General features: G+C 51.3%; 1 protein-coding gene across 1 annotated transcript in view; it reads left to right on the top strand.

The window, feature by feature from the left end:
- The window catches only part of HAUS7 (HAUS augmin like complex subunit 7), a 104,085-nt gene that overhangs the window by 19,588 nt on the left and 64,701 nt on the right, over positions 1 to 19,796 (top strand). Inside the window, exon 4 of the mRNA XM_086940199.1 lies at positions 15,441 to 15,502. Within this exon, the coding sequence (XP_086796325.1) occupies positions 15,441 to 15,502 (62 nt within the window). The remainder of the gene's footprint in view (positions 1 to 15,440; positions 15,503 to 19,796) is intronic.

Below are 19,796 nucleotides of genomic sequence, written 5' to 3'. Positions count from 1 at the left end.
AGAGATCCTTGAAGGAGATGCTCACCAAGGGACCCCCGACAGCGGACAAAGGCGGTAAAACACCCCCCGCTTCGACAATCCGTGAGGACTCAGAAGACAGAGATGCCTAATCGCTCGCTTCTTCCTTGAATCACTGTTCAATGTCTTACGTGAGGACTTCCACACGCTCAAAAGCGAGGTGGCAGGCGAAGTGCGAGAGATCCGACGGACGTCGACGAAAATGGGGGGGAGAGTCGCGACCATCGAGGAAAAGGAGCTGACCAAAGGGGAGGAGATCGAACAGCTCCAGCAAGAGGTTCTTTGTCTACATGACCAACAGATTGACCTGCAGGCGCATGCGGAGGACTTGCATATCCTCTCCAAGCAGAACAACATTCGCGTTCGAGGGGTCCCTTCGAAGGCGGAATGGGCAGACATGGCTCACTATCTCCAGGGTCTCTTCAGGGACATTTTGGGTGAACCGCAAGACTTTGAGATTCGCATCGACAGGGCACACCAGGTGGGCCTGCAGAGGCACGGGCCACCCCCTCCCCCGGACATCCTAGCCTTCCTCCCAGATTTTCCCCTGAAGGAGTGTATCCTACAGGAGGCCCGCACGAAACAGCCCAGAGGCCCTGTACCAGGACTTAGCTTCCATCACCCTCCAGCGGAGAAAAGCTTTCAAAGACGTGACTGCACACCTGAGGGGACAGGGAGTGGTATAGTCCTGGGGCCATCCCTTCCGCCTCATATTTAAATGGAATGGCAAGCTCTGCCAACTTTGTTCCTCCAAGAGGCTTGCAAGGTTCTCGCCTGGAGCCACGGAGCACGGAGGGCTCGCCGAGCCGCACACAGAGGCCCTCTGGAGATGGTTGGCAATGGGTAGGCCGCAGACACACTCCCAGCCTGGAACTACGCCCGATTTAAACACTATGGCACAAGAGAGGCAGGCGGCTCTTGATGCCGTCCTGAAGGACACCACTTCGATGGCTTCCTCCTGACTCTGTGGGGGGGGGATAAAGTGGCATTGATATTGCATTGGCCGGGGATGGGGGTTCGTGGAGGGGGGTCCGGGCTGCTTGGGCCACATACTCGCCTCGATTTCTGCTTTCCACATGCCCTCGTCTTTGGATGTTGGGCAGGGGACATTGACTGAACCTGGGGTATTGGCGGTTGGGGTTAGGGAGGGATGGGGTGGGTTGGGTTGGGTTCCGGGATGGGGTAAGTTTGTGGGCAGGGATGTTGGGTCCTGGTTGGGTTGGGGTTTGGGTGGGGGGGCTGGTGGTCCGGTAGTTTGTGTAGTCAACGTTGCAGATGGGGCTCTGGGAGCCCGGTATCCCCGTGGTCTGACTCTCAGACTGGCCGCTATACATACCTCTGATGGCTTTCGGCTCCTACTCATGCACGCTCATCTCCCTCATGCGAGACTGGGACCACCTTCGCATTGGGGAGAGGCACATATCTCTGGGGACACATTAGCAAGCGGGGCTCCTGTTGGGCATGGTCACTAAGGAGGTGAAGAACATTACGCTCGATGTCAAAGGGCTCAACAACCCAGTCAAACAGAAGGCCATACTGTCCTTGGAGCATGCAGAGGCAGACGTGTGCCTCCTGCAGGAGACTCCTCTCTTAGTCTGGGACCAACATCGCCCTGATCTTGAGGATTCCCACATCAATACTTCTCTTCGGGGGAGAAGAAGGGGAGACTGTTGGTTTACACAATACGTTTCAGCCCCCACACTATGGTGCTTGGCTCATTGTATGCCCCCAACTCTGGGCAGAAGGCCTTCCTTAAGAGGGCCTTAACAGATGCACTGACTTCCCAGAATCGCATGACCCTCATCAGGGGGGGGGGGGGGGGATGGGGGGGGGGGGGGGGGGGGGGGGGCCTGAATCTAGTAATGGATTCAAGCAAAGATAGAGCACAGTCCACATGCTCTCAGAGCGGGGAGCTCCCGGCTTTGGCTCGAGGACATGGGTCTCGTGGATTTCTGGCGAGAGGCTCACCAGAATTCCTCTCAATATACCTTTTTAGGTCTCGCCTGTCGATGCGCATGCGCATCGAGCAAGCGAGACTATGGGGGCTCATCGACTCTTTATCCAACTTGCAAGGAATCGTGGCGATTCCTTGCAGTGCCCGTGACTTTTAAGCTCAATGCGCATGCGCATTGAGCTTAAAAGCGCGTGCACATGGCCCCAGCCGCCTGCCTTGCCTACTCTCCCGCCCCCTCACTTCTTGATTGCACGGCCGCTAGGCCGTGCCTCCCCTACTCCTCCTCCTACTCTCCTCCCCTCCCGTCTGTTCCCGCACTCCTCCCACACCCCCCTACTCCTCCTCCTACTCTCCTCCCCTCCCGTCTGTTCCCGCACTCCTCCCACACCCCCGCTCCGCCCCCTCACTCTCTCTGCCCGCCCGCTCTCCTCTCCACGGCTTTCTTTTGGGCCTCCATAGCTACTGCCTCTCCCAGCCCCCAGCCTGCCCCGGTGTTGGCTGCATAAACACCGACCGTCTGTCTGCAACTTGAATAGAAAGAATCCCGAAAATGTTATTTTTTGTCCGCTATGCAAGGTACACGGGGCCTGTTTGTTTTGGATCTCCCCGGGCATTCCTTATCTGTCATTCATTCTTCCCCGCTCGGGGATTCCCGCGCTGAAGACGTCACAAGACTTCGCCCCCACGGACACGCCTGGGCTTGTCCCGGCACCAGGGCTTGAAAAACACATTGCCACGGCCTGTTTCTTTATTTTTATATTCAGTAACTCGGACTCGGCTCTTTCTGTGTTCCAGTTCTGTAACGTGATGCGAAGAGCTGAACCGGGTCCTCCCACACCCCCCTACTCCTCCTCCTACTCTCCTCCCCTCCCGTCTGTTCCCGCACTCCTCACACACCCCCGCTCCGCCCCCTCACTCTCTCTGCCCGCCCGCTCTCCACTCCACGGCTTTCTTTTGGGCCTCCATAGCTACTGCCTCTCCCAGCCCCCAGCCTGCCCCGGTGTTGGCTGCATAAACACCGACCGTCTGTCTGCAACTTGAATAGAAAGAATCCCGAAAATGCTATTTTTTGTCCGCTATGCAAGGTACACGGGGCCTGTTTGTTTTGGATCTCCCCGGGCATTCCTTATCTGTCATTCATTCTTCCCCGCTCGGGGATTCCCGCGCTGAAGACGTCACAAGACTTCGCCCCCACGGACACGCCTGGGCTTGTCCCGGCACCAGGGCTTGAAAAACACATTGCCACGGCCTGTTTCTTTATTTTTATATTCAGTAACTCGGACTCGGCTCTTTCTGTGTTCCAGTTCTGTAACGTGATGCGAAGAGCTGAACCGGGTCCTCCCACACCCCCCTACTCCTCCTCCTACTCTCCTCCCCTCCCGTCTGTTCCCGCACTCCTCACACACCCCCGCTCCGCCCCCTCACTCTCTCTGCCCGCCCGCTCTCCACTCCACGGCTTTCTTTTGGGCCTCCATAGCTACTGCCTCTCCCAGCCCCCAGCCTGCCCCGGTGTTGGCTGCATAAACACCGACCGTCTGTCTGCAACTTGAATAGAAAGAATCCCGAAAATGCTATTTTTTGTCCGCTATGCAAGGTACACGGGGCCTGTTTGTTTTGGATCTCCCCGGGCATTCCTTATCTGTCATTCATTCTTCCCTGCTCGGGGATTCCCGCGCTGAAGACGTCACAAGACTTCGCACCCACGGACACGCCTGGGCTTGTCCCGGCACCAGGGCTTGAAAAACACATTGCCACGGCCTGTTTCTTTATTTTTATATTCAGTAACTCGGACTCGGCTCTTTCTGTGTTCCAGTTCTGTAACGTGATGCGAAGAGCTGAACCGGGTCAACATTTATACAAGCACAAAACAGCACCCGCTTCCAATGTTAGAACCATATCCTATATCTGCATATGTCCCTAGTGGCTCCATGTCATGTATGACGCACTTCTCGAATTCCTGGGTTTCTGCACTTCGCACCCAGGCAATTTGAGCAACGCCATTAAAGCAATTTAAAGGCTATTGTATGTAATGCACACGCAGACAGAGCCAATAGTTTTAGCTTTTGAAAAGTGAACAATTGTTTTATTTACCTTCGCTAAGGCAGCGTGTGCAAAAGCGATCACAAACATCCCTCACAGATCAGTTACAATACTGACAGCACTATCGACTGAGGGAAAACGTGCACCTCATAGGGATCATTTACAATACTGATAGCATCTCAAAACCCTCAGTACGAAGAGCAGACACCTCTGGTGGCAGGAGACGTACTCAAAGAACAGATACAGCACTGGTAGGGAAAGTGCAAGCTTCCTTCACACACAACTCAGTTACAGTGCTGACAACCGTGGTACACATATCCTCTCACACAAAACAGATATGGAAGGAGTGCACACTTTTATTGCACTGTGAACATTCACAAGAAATACAGCAGTGTTTCAAGTACCCTCACACAACGAACAGAAACAGCACTGGTGGCAGGAGTGCACGTTTTCCTCACACAGAGACAGTTTACAACCATGTCCCCTCTTGTGCAAGTACCATCACGCAAGGAACAGATACAGCACTGGTATGAAAAGTGCACGTTTTTTTCACACACTAATCAGTTACAGTGCTGACAGCAGCGACACACATATTCTCTCACACAAAACAGACAGAGAACTGGAATGAGTGCAGACTTCCATAGCACAGCGAACATTAACAAGAATGACAGTAGTTTCAAGTACCTTCGCACAAAGAACAGACACAGCACTGGTGGCAGGAGCGCCAGTTTTCCACACACATAGATGGCTTACCACATTGGTACAAGCATACCCTCATACAAAGAACAGACACTACTGGTGGGAGGAGTGCAAGCTTCGCTCGCACATAAATATTTTACCACAGTGACCACACTGGCACAAGTATACCCTCACACAAAGAACAGATACAGCACTGGTGGCAAAGTGTAAGCTTCCCTCGCACATATATGTTTTACCACACTGACGATACTGGTACAAATATACCCTCATACAAAGAACAGACACAGCACTGGTGACAGGAGTGCAAGCTTCGCTCGCACATAAATATGTTTCCACAGTGCCCACACTGGCACAAGTATACCCTCACACAAAGAACAGATACAGCACTGGTGGCAAAGTGCAAGCTTCCCTCGCACATATATGTTTTACCACACTGACGATACTGGTATAAGTATCCCCTCACGCAAAGAACCGGCAATGCATTGGTGGCAAAGTGCAAGCTTCCCTCACTCACCCTCAACCCCTCACCCTCACTCACCCTCAACCCCTCACCCACCCTCAACCCCTCACCCTCACCCTCAAACCTTCACCCTCAACCCCTCACTCACCCTCACTCTCACTCACCCTCACTCAGCCTCAACTACTCCCCCTCACCCTCACTCACCCTCACTCACCCTCAACCCCTCACCCTAACTCACCCTCACCCTCACTCACCCTCAACACCTCACTCACCCTCACCCTCACTCACCCTCAACACCTCACCCTCAACCTCAACCACTCACCCTCACTCACCCTCACCCACCCTCACTCACCCTCACTCACCCTCACTCTCACTCACCCTCAACCCCTCACCCTCACTCACCCACCCTCACCCTCACCCTCACTCACCCTCACACAGTGCAATAGGTCTCAGACCATTTCAGTTAGAGCTTTTAGAAATGTTTATGGCTTTTTTTATTTGTAATTCTTTAGCATTGGCTACAGGAAACAAAAATGCTAAACATTTACAAAAAAAAACCATAAACCATTCTAAAAACACTAACTCTAATGGTGGGAGACCTATTGCATTTCCAATGCTTGTTCTCACATGCACATAAATCGTATGCGCGGCTTGACTACCTTCTTGGTACGAGGGAGATCGGAATGGTGGAGGGGTCCGTGAACATTGAGCCGGCCGCGTTATCGGACCAGGCAGTAACCGGGACCATGCTGTTGGAAATGGGCCCCCATACTAAGTGCATACAGGACTATCTGGCCCTTAATGAAACGCCAGATATAGCGCCCACGACTCTCTGAGAGGCTTTGAAAGCGGTGGTCTGTGGTGAGTTGATCGCCATAGCGACGGCTGACAACAAAGAACGCAAGGAAGTTCGTGCGGCGTGGTCCGCTCAGGTTGGGGAGCTTGAACGGGTCCACAGCCGAACTGGGGAGCCCCGAGTGTGGAGGCAACTGAGGGCCGCCAAGGCACAACTGGCAGGGCTGGACCTTGATAGGGCGGAGTATGCGGCGGTCAGATTGAAACACTCATACTATTTCGGGAGAGATCGTACAGGTCGCCTTCTGGCTGCCAGGCTCCGAGCCCAGAGACCGTGGACCCAGGTGCCTTTGCTACAACGCAACGGGTGGGAGGAGATAACAGGGGACCAAGACATCGCCAGGGCTTTTCGGGACTTTTATCAAACGTTATACACGCCCGACGCTGCCTCGGATTAGGCCATTGGAATACCTCAACTCAGTCGACTTATCCACTCTCACTCCTGACCAGGCGGCAAGACTCGACTCCGCCATCCGGTTGGAGGAGGTCGTCACAGCGATTTACTATAAAAAATGTGCCACATCCTGGCCCCGCTCCTGGTGAGACTGTTTAATTCCTTTGGAAAGGAAACTCCGATCCCTGCCACGAAGCTGGGAGCGGCCATAGTGGTCTTGCCAAAGCCGGGCAAGGATTGCCAGCAATGCGGCTCATACCGCCCAATATCGCTCCTCAACGTCTATTTTGAAGATCTTTACCTGCATACTTGCTGCTCGGCTGGGTCCGGGCATGCTCAGCCTGATCGAGCCGGATCAGGCTGGGTTTATCCAGTTTCACCAATGCGGGGATAACACCAAGCGGATACTGCACCTCATTGATAAGGCCCACCAGACGCAAATGGACGCGATTCTACTGACGATAGATGCCGAAAAAGCTTTGATCATGTAGACTGGCGCTTTCTGGGTCATACATTGACTAGCTTCGGCATGGGGGAGAGATTCAGGGAATGGGTGGGCTACTGTTAGAATGACCCAACAGCTGCCATCAGGGTAAATGGCTTATCATTACTGCCCTTCACGATCCAGAGGAGAACCCGGCAGGGGTGCCCATTGTCCCCTTTTCTTTTCGCCTTGTACATCGAACCACTAGCGCAGAAAGTCTGAGCAAACCGAGCCATCAGGGGCATACCGTTTGGGAAAGAGACTCACCCAATCAGTCTCTACGCGGACGACGTTATAGCGGCGTTTGGTGGAACAGAGGGTCTCTCTCCGGGCATTCATGGAAGAGCTGGAGGTTTTAGGAGGTGTGTATGGCTTCCGAGTCAATGTTTGGAAATCACTTATTTTAGATCTGAACCCGGCGTCGTCCTCGCTCCAACTACAGGAAGGCTACACACACGGCATCCGAGTAGTGGACTTGATACCCTATCTAGGGTTGGATTTAGCATCGTCAGTGAGCCAAAAGGTCTGTCTGAACTACTCCTGACTGGCCCAGCAAGCAAAGCGGGACCTTGGCGCCTGGAGCAAGCACCAGCTCTCCCTATTCCCTTCTATTTCAGACTCTCCCAGCTCTGCCTCCCCTGGGGGCGATTACTTCGCTGCAACATGACATCAACCAGTTTGTCTGGGCAGGGGCGAGACCCGGAATGAGCAAAGCACTGGGGTATAGGCAGCCCGAGCAGGGGGGGCAGGGAATACCATATCTCTAAGTTATTATAAGGCAGCCCAGCTGCGACATCTGGTGGAATGGTCTAGGCCAGAATCATAAAAGAGGTGGCTCTTCCAGGACCGCGCTCTGGTTGGAGTACCTCTTTGGGAGGTTTCCTTTTTAGGTTTTGACTGGCCATGCGCTTTGCGCATGTGCCAAAAAAACCTCTTGAGTTGTGTGTGTGGGTCGGGATACGCCCCCTCCTCCGATTGGCTAGCTCCATAAATGGAGGCTAGCCATTGGACGAGGGGCCTGTCCGTCAATGCCGGACCAGACACGGGGGCGTTCCCGAGATTCTTTGGCTTTTGCCGACGTCACGCGACGTCAGCCAAAAGCCGGGAACGCCCCCGAATCTGGTCCGGCCGGGCTGCAAGCAAGCCGGAAGTCCCGAGTTTCAAAGTTCTCCGTGTCCCTCCTCCCGCCGTCCCCCTCCCGCTCTCCGTGTGGTCTTGTCTTCCTCCCGGAGCCTGGTAATGAAAGCCTAAGCAGTCGGTGAGTTTTAAAGTTCTCCGTGTCCCTCCTCCCGCCGTCGCCCCTCCCGCTCGCACTTTGATTCCAGCAATGTAAATAGGGGGCTTGGCTGAGGACTATCCAAGGGGGCCTTATGGGCAGTAATTTAGATTGGTGCAGTTTGCCGCCGAGACTCGACCCTGGCCCCCCAGCTCCATGCGAGATCCGGCCCCAATGAAGCAGCCGTGTGTCTCCAGCCAGGGCCGCGCTGGGATTGGCCCAGCCGGCCGAGCCTCCGCCACGTCATCCGGATAGGATTAGGTCGGTCGTTGTTTTCTTTCCCTGCAGTGGTCTTTTTCCCGCCCCCCTCCCACTGTCCGTGTTTGTTCCCGCCCTCCTCCCGCTGATTAGGTCGGCCGTTGTTTACTTTCCCTGCCGTGGTCTCCTCCCCCCCCCGCCCTTTTGTCACTGGTACCCGAGCACTACGAGCTGGAGCTGTGGCCGCGGCTGGAGCCGGACGCGGAGGGCAACTTCCCCTTCTCGGGGCAGGTGAACATCACGCTGCGCTGCGGCCCGGAGAAGCGGGGCTCCGTGCTGCTGCTGCACAGCCTGGAGCTGAACATCACGCGGGCTGCGCTGCTCGAGCTGCAGGGGGAGAGCCGCGGCCGGGAGCTGGGCATCGAGCGGCGCTGGCTCTCGGCCACCCACCACTACCTGGTGCTGGAGCTGCAGGAGCCGCTGCGGCCCGGGCAGCGCTACCGCCTGCAGCTGGACTACCGGGGCCACCTGAGCCAGGCGCTGGTCGGGCTCTTCGTCTCGCGCTACAGCGACCAGGGCCAGGAGAAGTAAGTGTGGGCCGGAGGAGCGAGCACTCTTGTATCCGCCGAGGGCACTTTTAAAAGTTTTTCTATCAGTATCAACGATTTACGCATCCCTCCAGAGCCCTCTTAAATTATTCTAACTAAGTATTCCTTTAATGTCTGATGTACCCATCTAGTGTACTGAATATTGAGTATAGTTTAATGCAGAAGTTTCTGCTATCCTCTACATGGACACCATTTCTACCTCACCGTGTGCATGGTAGGTGCAGCCTGTGGTACACTGCAGTGCCTGGATGGGATACGGAGAATGAGGTTAGGACAGTGGCAGTATATAGCCATTGACTAGTAAATAGTAATCAGGTGTTCAGTCACAGGCCTGGTTAAAATGACAGTACTTGGAATAAAAAACCTAGGTACTACTATGATTTGAGTAATTTGAGTAAGAACTACCTCCCCAGCAGGGCAGAAATTGTCCAGTGAGTGATGACACCACTCCAGTAAATGTACAAGTGCTTGCAGAGACGCGCCCAACAGTCACATTACGCGCAAGGCACCCTTTCCAGGGATTCCCACAAGTAGTTTGTCTCTGCTGCTGAGAAGTGAAGTGCTGTATTTCATTGGAGACCTGCCTGTCCGGTCGGCAGCCCATCATTGAAGTGCTGGATCTGGCGGTGTCCCATTTAAAGCAGAGCCACGCTTCCGAGACGGGCTGCTGCTGTCCAGTTAAAACTGTGGGATTTCGGAACAGACGAGCGGCTGGCTTAGTTCTCTTAAAGTGTAGGACCCCTGCTGACAAGTGCTGACACTCTCCCAGTGAAATCAAAGCAGTCTTCTTAGGAAGTGCTGGCAGTGACCCTTTCACCCATTATTGCCCAATTAATAATGATAATACTAGCAGTGCTGCTAAGAACTACATTTACTGCCCATTTAAATGACAGAAGCCCTACTGGGGGGTGCAAGTATTAGCTCATTAAACCCACCCTGCTGAGAAGAAGTCAATTTAAACATTACACATTAAAAGGACAGCCGGCACGGTGAGACATGCTGTCACTGCCCCAATAAAGTATAAAAGCCTTGACAAAAGGTACTTATGCTGTCACATTACGTGTAAAGCAGAAACACTGAGGGATGCAAGTACTGCTCAATTAAAATATGGCATTCCTACTACCCAATTGCATCATTGGATCCTTCTGAGAGCTTTCTGTGCAGTCCAATACACCCGAAGAAAAATATGCCCCCATTAAGAGATGCCCATGCTTCTACGCTGAACTTTTTTCAGCTTTCCTACCTTTATGGTCCAATTGAAATTACAACAGCCCTGCTGAGAAGTACTAGTGCTGTCCTCTTTTATACATAGCTGTTGTGCTGCCAAGTGCACATGCTCTCTCATTTTACGTGTCATGTAGCAGAATGATCTGCTGAAAGTAAAATAGTCGTTCTAAGACGATCTGAGAGGGATACTTGAAAATAATCTTATTCTGGTTAAGGAGAGTTGTTACTAACCTATTATACATAAAGAAACAACCTTTGTAAAGAACTGGTCTTACTATATGAAAAGTAAATAATCCTTTCTGTGACTGGCAGTTTTGGACTAATTAAAGTTTGTCTTCCGTTTTGAGAAAGATAGTCTTGCACAGCAGGAAATATTGCATCCTTTTTAGGTTTTGACTGGCCATGCGCTTTTGCGCATGTGCCAAAAAAACCTCTTGAGTTGTGTGTGTGGGTCGGGATACGCCCCCTCCTCCGATTGGCTAGCTCCATAAATGGAGGCTAGCCATTGGACGAGGGGCCTGTCCGTCAATGCCGGACCAGACACGGGGGCGTTCCCGAGATTCTTTGGCTTTTGCCGACGTCACGCGACGTCAGCCAAAAGCCGGGAACGCCCCCGAATCTGGTCCGGCCGGGCTGCAAGCAAGCCGGAAGTCCCGAGTTTCAAAGTTCTCCGTGTCCCTCCTCCCGCCGTCCCCCTCCCGCTTTCCAAGCGGTGGTAAGCACAGAAGGCAGCTTCATGGCCCCTTCAGTACCCACGGAAATGAGGGCATTAGCGGGCTGTAGAGTGAGGGAGGTTGTTGATCGTTTTCGCTGACGGATGAAGATTGAGGGTTTTTTCAGGCTAGGACAGAACCACTTTCAGGAGCAGGGCATCGCGTTCCCTTTGCTGGCAGAGGTGTACATTATGCTGTTCGCCGTCTACCTTAATCATACAAACAGCCCGACAGAGCTTTAATGTGGAATGTAGGTAAATACTTTCCCGCTGTCTTTTTCCCGCCCCCCTCCCGCTGTCCGTGTTTGTTCCCGCCCTCCTCCCGCTGATTAGGTCGGCCGGAGAATGGCTACTGGAGGACGTCAGGAGAGGTTGTGTGTACATTTATGGTGTGGATCCGGTGCCATCAACCTCCTCAGACTTGCGTCTGGTTCTTTGCACTGTGGATACCTCTGCTTCGGAGATCTGTGCGGGTGAAGGCAAGGAAAGCATCTACATGCAGCAACATGGAGGCCTGGTCAGGTAAGCCCTCGGTCACTCTTTGGAGCAGTGCTTTGGGTGACCTGCAAGGAATCCTATCCAAGAGGCATGGCCTATGTAATTAAGGGTGGCTTAAAACATGTAAACTAATATTGTAGGCCTCACCCATCATGTGACATGACCTGACCAGTATTTAGGTACCTGTGTGCGTTTTCTGTTATTCCTTCCAGACATAGAACACAACAATAGGAGTCTGCCTAAAGCCGAATCTCTATACTTTGACAAGGTACCTGCATGGGTCGTGATACACATATCACCAGAATGACATGTCAGTCGTGTCATCACACTTATTGTTTTGTAACCATATTGCACAGCATTGAGGGGAAATTACCCCACTGTACGGCATTACAAAAAGCCAGTGACCAAGCTGATGGATCTCAGTCACAGAGCCGAGGCATATTGATTTTGCCAGTGCTTAAGAGCTGCAAATACACATTATGTGCTAGCTTAAGTGATTGTCAAGAGTTAAAAATACAATAGATGCTGCAAATATGGTGATCTTTGAGTTGCATTGAATATATTGTTGCACAAAAGTAAACAGTTATTTGTACATTCCAATAGTGGGTGATTCAAGTATTGAGATTTTTTTAACTTCAAGAAATTCAGTTGACTCCGGGTCAGGGGCACTTGGACTACGTGATAATTGTAGTGAATGTGCGCAGACCTGCGGATCCTACTGTACAATAGTAGTTTGTAAAGCAAATTCTTTGACCCACTGCTTGATCTGATGTCTGTCTAAAACAAAGTTTTTGTTTATTTATTTGTTGCATCCATACTGCCAAAATCTTTCATTAAAATGTTTGTAATTAGTGGCAATAAGCCCTTTGTGTTTGAGGCACACATGTTCCTGTGGCTGCTCTGGTGCATTGTTTTAGAGGCTACTTGTGTTCCTCTGGCTGCTCTGCTGTCTTGTAAGACTGCTGCATTGTTTTTGATGCCACACATGCTGCTCTGCTGTCTTGTAAGTCTGGTGCATTGTTTTAGAGGCTACTCGTGTTCTTCTGGCTGCTCTGCTGTCTTGTAAGACTGCTGCATTGTTTTTTGATGCCACACATACTGCTCTGCTGTCTTGTAAGTCTGGTGCATTGTTTTAGAGGCTACTCGTGTTCCTCTGGCTGCTCTGCTGTCTTGTAAGACTGCTGCATTGTTTTTGATGCCACACATGCTGCTCTGCTGTCTTGTAAGTCTGGTGCATTGTTTTAGAGGCTACTCGTGTTCTTCTGGCTGCTCTGCTGTCTTGTAAGACTGCTGCATTGTTTTTTGATGCCACACATACTGCTCTGCTGTCTTGTAAGTCTGGTGCATTGTTTTAGAGGCTACTCGTGTTCCTCTGGCTGCTCTGCTGTCTTGTAAGACTGCTGCATTGTTTTTTGATGCCACACATGCTGCTCTGCCGTCTTATAAGCCTGGTGCATTGTTTTTTGAGGCTACACATGTTCCTCTGGCTTCTCTGTCCTCTCCCTGCCTGTTGTCGTGTCCCGGTGGCAGCAGGCAGCAGGCAAGAGCGTGCACTGCGTCCCCGAAGTAACAGCCCTAAAGCAAGCAAGAAGTACGCCCCCCTCCCACCAATCCCTGTTAGGTAGTGGAAACTGTCCAAACTGGGGTGCAGACAGCCCCTCTCACCTTTCGGCCTGGTACCACTGCACCAGCCGCACTACTTCCCTACTGACCGTTCTCCACTTCAGCCCCGTCTAAATTACAATTCCTGCTTGTGACCCTTTTGCCTGCTTGTGCTTGTTTTCGTGACCCTGTTGCCTGCTTGTGCCTCCGTGTGCCCCTGTTGCCTGCTTGTGCCTCCGTGTGCCCCTGTTGCCTGCTTGTGCCTCCGTGTGCCCCTGTTGCCTGCTTGTGCCTCCGTGTGCCCCTGTTGCCTGCTTGTGCCTCCGTGTGCCCCTGTTGCCTGCTTGTGCTGTGTGGGTGTGTGTGGAAGGCTCTGTGTGGGTGTGTGGGGGGCTTTGTGTGGCTGTGTGTGTGGGGGGCTTTGTGTGGCTGTGTGTGTGTGGGGGGCTCTTTGTGGCTGTGTGTGTGGGGGGCTGTGTGTGTGTGGGGGGCTCGGTGTGTGTGTGTGGGGGCTCTGTGTGTGTTTGTGTGTGTCATTTGCGAGAGATAAAGCTAGTGGCATTGTAAATGACAATGCCATTTATTTGTTAAAAAAAAACATAAATAAAAATAATGTCAAGAGCAATGCCAATAGCTCTAACTTTAACAAAGGCAAAACCATTGCATTGTAAATGCTTGTTAAGGAATTCCCAGCGGCCTTCAGGCCTAATGAGATCTCCCATCACTAATCAGTGATGTCTGTATGGGACTGGGTGGCGGTCTCTCCAAAGCTCACCACGTTCCTGTCCCCTATGACTCCTCTGTTCAGTAACGGTGATTTTACTCCCGGCTGGTCGGACAAAACATATACGGCGTGGCGAGACACCTCTTGTCACTCAGTGGAGCTGGGAGGTGCACTCACACCAAAAGACTGGGACGGGATCTACTACAGGGCGAAACATATGGCTCGAAATGTAGCTAGCATAGAATCTGCCATGAAAATTGCTACATATGGGTACTTTACCCCGGTGCGCCTTCACAGGGGCAATCCCCAGAGCAGCTCCGCCTGTTGGAGGGGCTGCGGCGGCAAAGACACACTCCTACACATCTTATGGGACTGCCCACTTCTCTTCTCCTACTGGGCCACGATCACAAACACTGTGGACAAGCTCTTCGATACACAGATCCAGAGGCTCCAGGGGTATGTTGTCCTGGGGCTTCCGAACCGCATAACATACCCACTGAAGAGTATTCAGGGTCGTCAAATAGTGATGGCACTGGGGGCAGGGATGCAAAATGTCTTGACGCATTGGGGTTCCTCCACTTTGCCCAACTACACGGGGTGGCTACACAGGATATAGTTCATTCTCGGCATTGAGCGCATCTCTAGCACGCTGACTAATTCCACTACCTCCTTTCAGACAGTTTGGGCCCACTTTCTGAAACTCCTTTCGTCTGAATCCAATAAGTTCACTCAGCCAAAATACTTACGGGTGTTACACCTCCTGGACATGTGGCGACCTCCACAGCCCTCTCCAACACTCTAATCATAATATAGTGACACTTGACACAAAGAGATCTATTAGGGGAGGAGCAGCAACGACCGGACGTAGTGGGGGGTGGCAGTCACTGTTTTTGGTTTTCTACAGAGTATGCTTTTTTGGGATGAAGTCCGCATATTGGGGGGGGGGGGGTACAAAGGTGCATTGTTTTACAAGCACTCTACTCTCGACGGGCCCTCGTGAGCTGTGATTACACCCGCAGCTTACCCAGATTCTCACAATGTCTATTCTCATGCTACCTCTGTATGTTGTGTTTTGTTTCATTGAAAACTTCAATAAACCCATTTAAGCATAAAGTCTGCCCGATCTGTTCAGAGTAATATTAAGAATTAGTTATGCTTTAATACCAAAGTAATAATCCTTCTGAAAGGAACTGTATGTTGTTCTCTGATAGCAGTCTTGGCACCAGGGGCTCCTCAAGGCAGGTCTTTTGATTTCAGCCAGGTCCAGAGTAAAGAGTTTGCTGAAGGCTTTAGGAACTGGTAATGGACCCTTGTACCTTGAGCAGAAGTGGGAGAATGTGTGCCCAGAGTGCATGGCATGGTGCAGCTGTACCAGGAGGTCCAGTTGCCACCATGATGCATTTATTCTGCAGGTGCCACAGTTGAGCCCTAGTGCTGTGTGTTTACAGCTGTCAAGATCAGGTGTGTGTGGAGTGTCACACAGAGCAGGGGTTCCCTGAGGGGTGCAGGTGGTCCTTGAGTGACCGATCGTGACAGCGTGTCCTGAGTGCTGCATCCTTCAGGTATATCTTACCTGCTGTCCTTACCAGGTGTAAACAGAGAGCAGCTTGAAGGAAGTGATGCTGCGAGACAGTTGTGTACTATCTCTCCCAATGGTTGAATGACTGCTGTTTCTCCTCTTCTTTTCCCAGAGATGGCCCATCTGGGCTTCCAACTGATGATGTGCCGGGCAGACGACTTGGACTTGATCAAGGTACGATATGGGTTATCACACGGAGAAGGGATTTAATTGTAGGTGGGAAAATTGAACACACAACATTCTCCTGGTCGAATATTTTGAATTTTTGGAAGGAGTTTAATGCAGTGTCCTATGAAAATAAGTAATCCCTGATCGAACCTCTGACAAGGAGCTTGCATCCCTTCCACCTGTAATTTCTTTTACATTTTAGGAGCATCTTTCTGTATTTATCTAGGGATGTTCCTCTTTCTCTTTCCACTTTTGTGATTGTTACTTATCATATTTAGTTTCGAAGTGCGTAGTGCAGGTTTGCTTTTACTGTAGAACGCCTCTTACACACTTCTTGTCATTGCACTAAAAGGTAATTCCAGAAGACTGCTAAACAAATAAAATGCAAAATCTCCTTGTCCATGCCTCCTGTTTCTAAAAAGAATTCTATGCTGACTGCATTTCAGCTCGTCCATGCCCAGTTCCGAAGAGCTTCTGGGAAGGCTGGTCACCCTCTCATAGCTGGACTACGGGCGGTGTCATTTCGAATTAACTCTCAATAAATCATTTAAAACATTGATACTTTCTCGGAAGTAAGCACATTTCGGTGTGATTACTAGCCCTGATGTTTTAAACGCCTTCATGTTTTTTTTTCTTTTAATAATTATGGGTTGTAGCTCAGCTGTACTTTGAGTCATAAACGGATACACCTATTATATATTGTCACCCATCTATAGGTGGGGGGCAGTATTTACTTTATGAACCAGGGCTCCATACATGCATTCTTTATTTTTTTTTTTTTTTAAAACCTTTATTTTGTAAGAAGAAAGTACAGTTACAGACCCACAACCACGGTGGCTGGTCAGTTACACGCAGTACCAGTAGCACAATAATACACAGCTCATCAGCCGACAACCCAAGGGCCCGGCAGCGAAAAGTCACGATATAGTGGAAAGCATGTGGCAACAAGAGGATAAGTGAAAGGTTCATACATGCATTCCTAAACCAAATGCACCTTTGGCAAAGCAATCTTGAAACTCCCCTAACAGAAAAAAAACTTTTTGATTCTAGCATCAGTCCCAACCGCGAAACGTGATCTTTCTTGCTCATTCACTCAGTTTATTTTTGTGCGAACAATAAACATGTTCTTTGTTTGCTTTATAATGCGCACCATAAAGAGCCAACTCGCTCCATGGAGAGCCAACCCCCACTATGGAGAGCCAATCCCCCCCCCCCCCACCCCCATGGAAGGCCAAACACCCCCCCCCCCCCTAAGACAGCCAACCCTCTTCTCCTACGGAGAGAGACATAACCCCCACCCCGAAGAGCCAACTCCCCCATGAAGAACGACCCCCCCCTTATTAATAGCCACCCCCCTTTTTAGGTCTCGGTAATATCCGGTCGCAGACCGGATGTCCGAGAATTATTGTCTCTTAGTGTGGAAGCTTAAACCAGCCTCCCTCGTCCTCTCTCCTTCATTGGCTGGCTTCCTAAATGGAGGCCAGCCATTGGAGGAGAGATCCATCACTCCGATGTAGCCCCGTCCTTTTCGGATTTGGGGGCGTAAGTTTTGCTGTTCTTTAGACAGTGACGTCGCCCGTCACTCAGAACAGCAAAACACACGCCCCCAAATGCGAAAATGACCATGCTTTCTCCGAGGCATTTCTGCTTTGCCTCGGAGAAAGACGGTGGTGATTTACAGAGCTGCGCTGCTCGTCCCGCTCCCCCCTCAAATCCAACAGACCCTCTCACTAGCCCACCTCTGTATCTGACTCCAGAGGCAAAGCACGCTCAGATGTACCCTTCTTCGTCCCGGTCCCTCTCCCACCCCCTCCCTCCGCCCGCAGCTCTCCTTCGTCCCGGTCCCCCCTCCCTCCCTCCCTCCGCCCGCAGCTCGAGCGTCGTTCTTTTCCTCTTCCTCGTCTTGTTTTCGATGGCAGCCGAGTCACACAGCTCCATCCCAGCTGCCAGTAAAACACCTTTGTCACGCTGGGGAGTTTAGGACAACTCTTCGAAGCACCTCGTTCCCAGTCCTGAAAGGTCATTTAACAAAATTAGTGCAGCCAAGAGTTTTATTCTTAATTCCGTTCGAATTAGAATTGTGAGTGAATACACTTGAAAAGAACACCTTCGAGAAGGAAAGCAAGGAACTATAAATGTTCTGTCCCATGACATTGAATTATCATGAATTTAGAGTGTAAATCAGCATGTTTTAGTGTATCAGTATATTTACCAAAGGACGTCAGCCGATAGCAAGTAAACGCCCACCGCCCTGTGCAGGTCGTGCACGCCCACCCCCACCGGCCTAAGGTGAGAGGCTGAGCAGGTCGCGCACGCCCACCGGCCTAAGGTGAGAGGCTGAGCTGGTCGCGCACGCCCACCCCACCGCCCTAAGGTGAGAGGCTTCGCCCGCCCCCCCCCCCCCCATCTAAAGTGAGAGGCTGAGCATGCTCCTGCTTCTACATTATTTAGCAAGCATTGATTCCCCCCACGCACGGAGCGAGGAGACAGTGAGAAGGAACAGGACAGCTCACTAGTGAGCAAGTGCTAGTGACTAATATACTGACTGTACAAAAAATCGGCCCCCGCCCCAACCAGCAACAAACCCACCCCTGGCAGCCTATCGGGGGATGGCCCGGCTCCCACTCCAAAGCGGCTAGAGCTCGTGTTCCGAGGATACTAGCGCCTCTACTTCTTTCGGAGAGTGTGAAACTACAACTCCCAGCATGCACACTGTTGCGCACTAAAGTGCACACTTAGAGGCGCTTTACATCTCTGCCTTTGTTTCCAGTCTGCTCGAGCGGCCCTTGACTTGGCCCCCATCTCGGAGGTGGGCACTTGCCGCTCTGATACGGTTGCTCCCCCCTCCCTGTAGCCCTCAGAGGGGTCACCCTCCACCACACCCATCCTGCCCGAGAGAAGACTGTTCTTGCAACCAACCGTAAGGGTCTCCAGCGCCATGAGCCCCGTACGGGTGAGGAGTGGCGCTTTATAAAAAATCTGATGGACTCTTCCCCTCACGTGCGCCGCTGCATTCTTGCAGTGCAGGGTGATTTACAGAGCTGCTTTGCTCGTCCCCCCTCCCTCCGCAGCTCTCCTTCGTTCCGGTCCCGCTCCCCCCTCCCCCTCCCCCAGCAAATCCAACAGACCCTCTCACTAGCCCACCTCTGTATCTGACTCCAGAGGCAAAGCACGCTCAGATGTACCCTTCTTCGTCCCGGTCCCCCCTCCCTCCCTCCCTCCCTCCGCCCGCAGCTCGAGCGTCGTTCTTTTCCTCTTCCTCGTCTTGTTTTCGATGGCAGCCGAGTCACACAGCTCCATCCCAGCTGCCAGTAAAACACCTTTGTCACGCTGGGGAGTTTAGGACAACTCTTCGAAGCACCTCGTTCCCAGTCCTGAAAGGTCATTTAACAAAATTAGTGCAGCCAAGAGTTTTATTCTTAATTCCGTTCGAATTAGAATTGTGAGTGAATACACTTGAAAAGAACACCTTCGAGAAGGAAAGCAAGGAACTATAAATGTTCTGTCCCATGACGTTGAATTATCTGGAATTTAGAGTGTAAATCAGCATGTTTTAGTGTATCAGTATATTTACCAAAGGACGTCAGCCGATAGCAAGTAAACTCCCCCCACCCCCCCACAAAGGGACTCATCCAGTCTGCATTGCTAGGCCCCGCCTCCGTAGCACCCATTCATTTTGTGGTCAAAAGTCGAAACCTGATTAAGATTACATAGTAAATGCCGCACACAATTCATTCAGAATTACACTACTTAAAAGGTTTGCCCTATTTGCGTATGTATTAACAACGTTTAATTTGATAAATAAGTCTCATAGACCTTTTTTTAAGATATCTACTTACAAATGATTAATTTTTGTAAAGAAAAATTAAGAGTGCTTAAGAAGCACTTAGGTTGTTCAGAGGCTTGCCCTAACCACATATGGGTTCGCTACAAAACAGTCGATCCAATAGCATGTCCTGACTCTGGGTGGACTGCTGGCAAGGTACGTGAAGGTTTCCTTTTTCGAACTCCACTTCCTAAAGCAAATGCACCGCATCCCTTCATGCTGGGAGCTGATTTCTCGCGGATACCGAGTTAAAGCTGACCTTGGGTGCATTCCAAGGCTTTGAAGTGGTGCTTCCATCGGGAGTGTCTCCAATTAAAGTGCTTGACTCCGCTGAACAGGGCTATCTGCTGCAAACCTGGCTGTAATAGTTATACAATCTTTGAAAAGGCTGCCATTTAAATGCAGTGCATCAACTGCATTGCATCCCTGTTGCATGCTCACTCCCGAAAAGGGGTTTGCTACCTTTTAGTTTGG

The sequence above is a fragment of the Lissotriton vulgaris genome, chromosome 10 (genome assembly GCF_964263255.1).
Source record: "Lissotriton vulgaris chromosome 10, aLisVul1.2, whole genome shotgun sequence".
Taxonomy (NCBI): domain Eukaryota; kingdom Metazoa; phylum Chordata; class Amphibia; order Caudata; family Salamandridae; genus Lissotriton; species Lissotriton vulgaris.
Note: the sequence above shows the minus strand (reverse complement) of the source record. Positions and strands in the feature narration are given on the sequence as shown.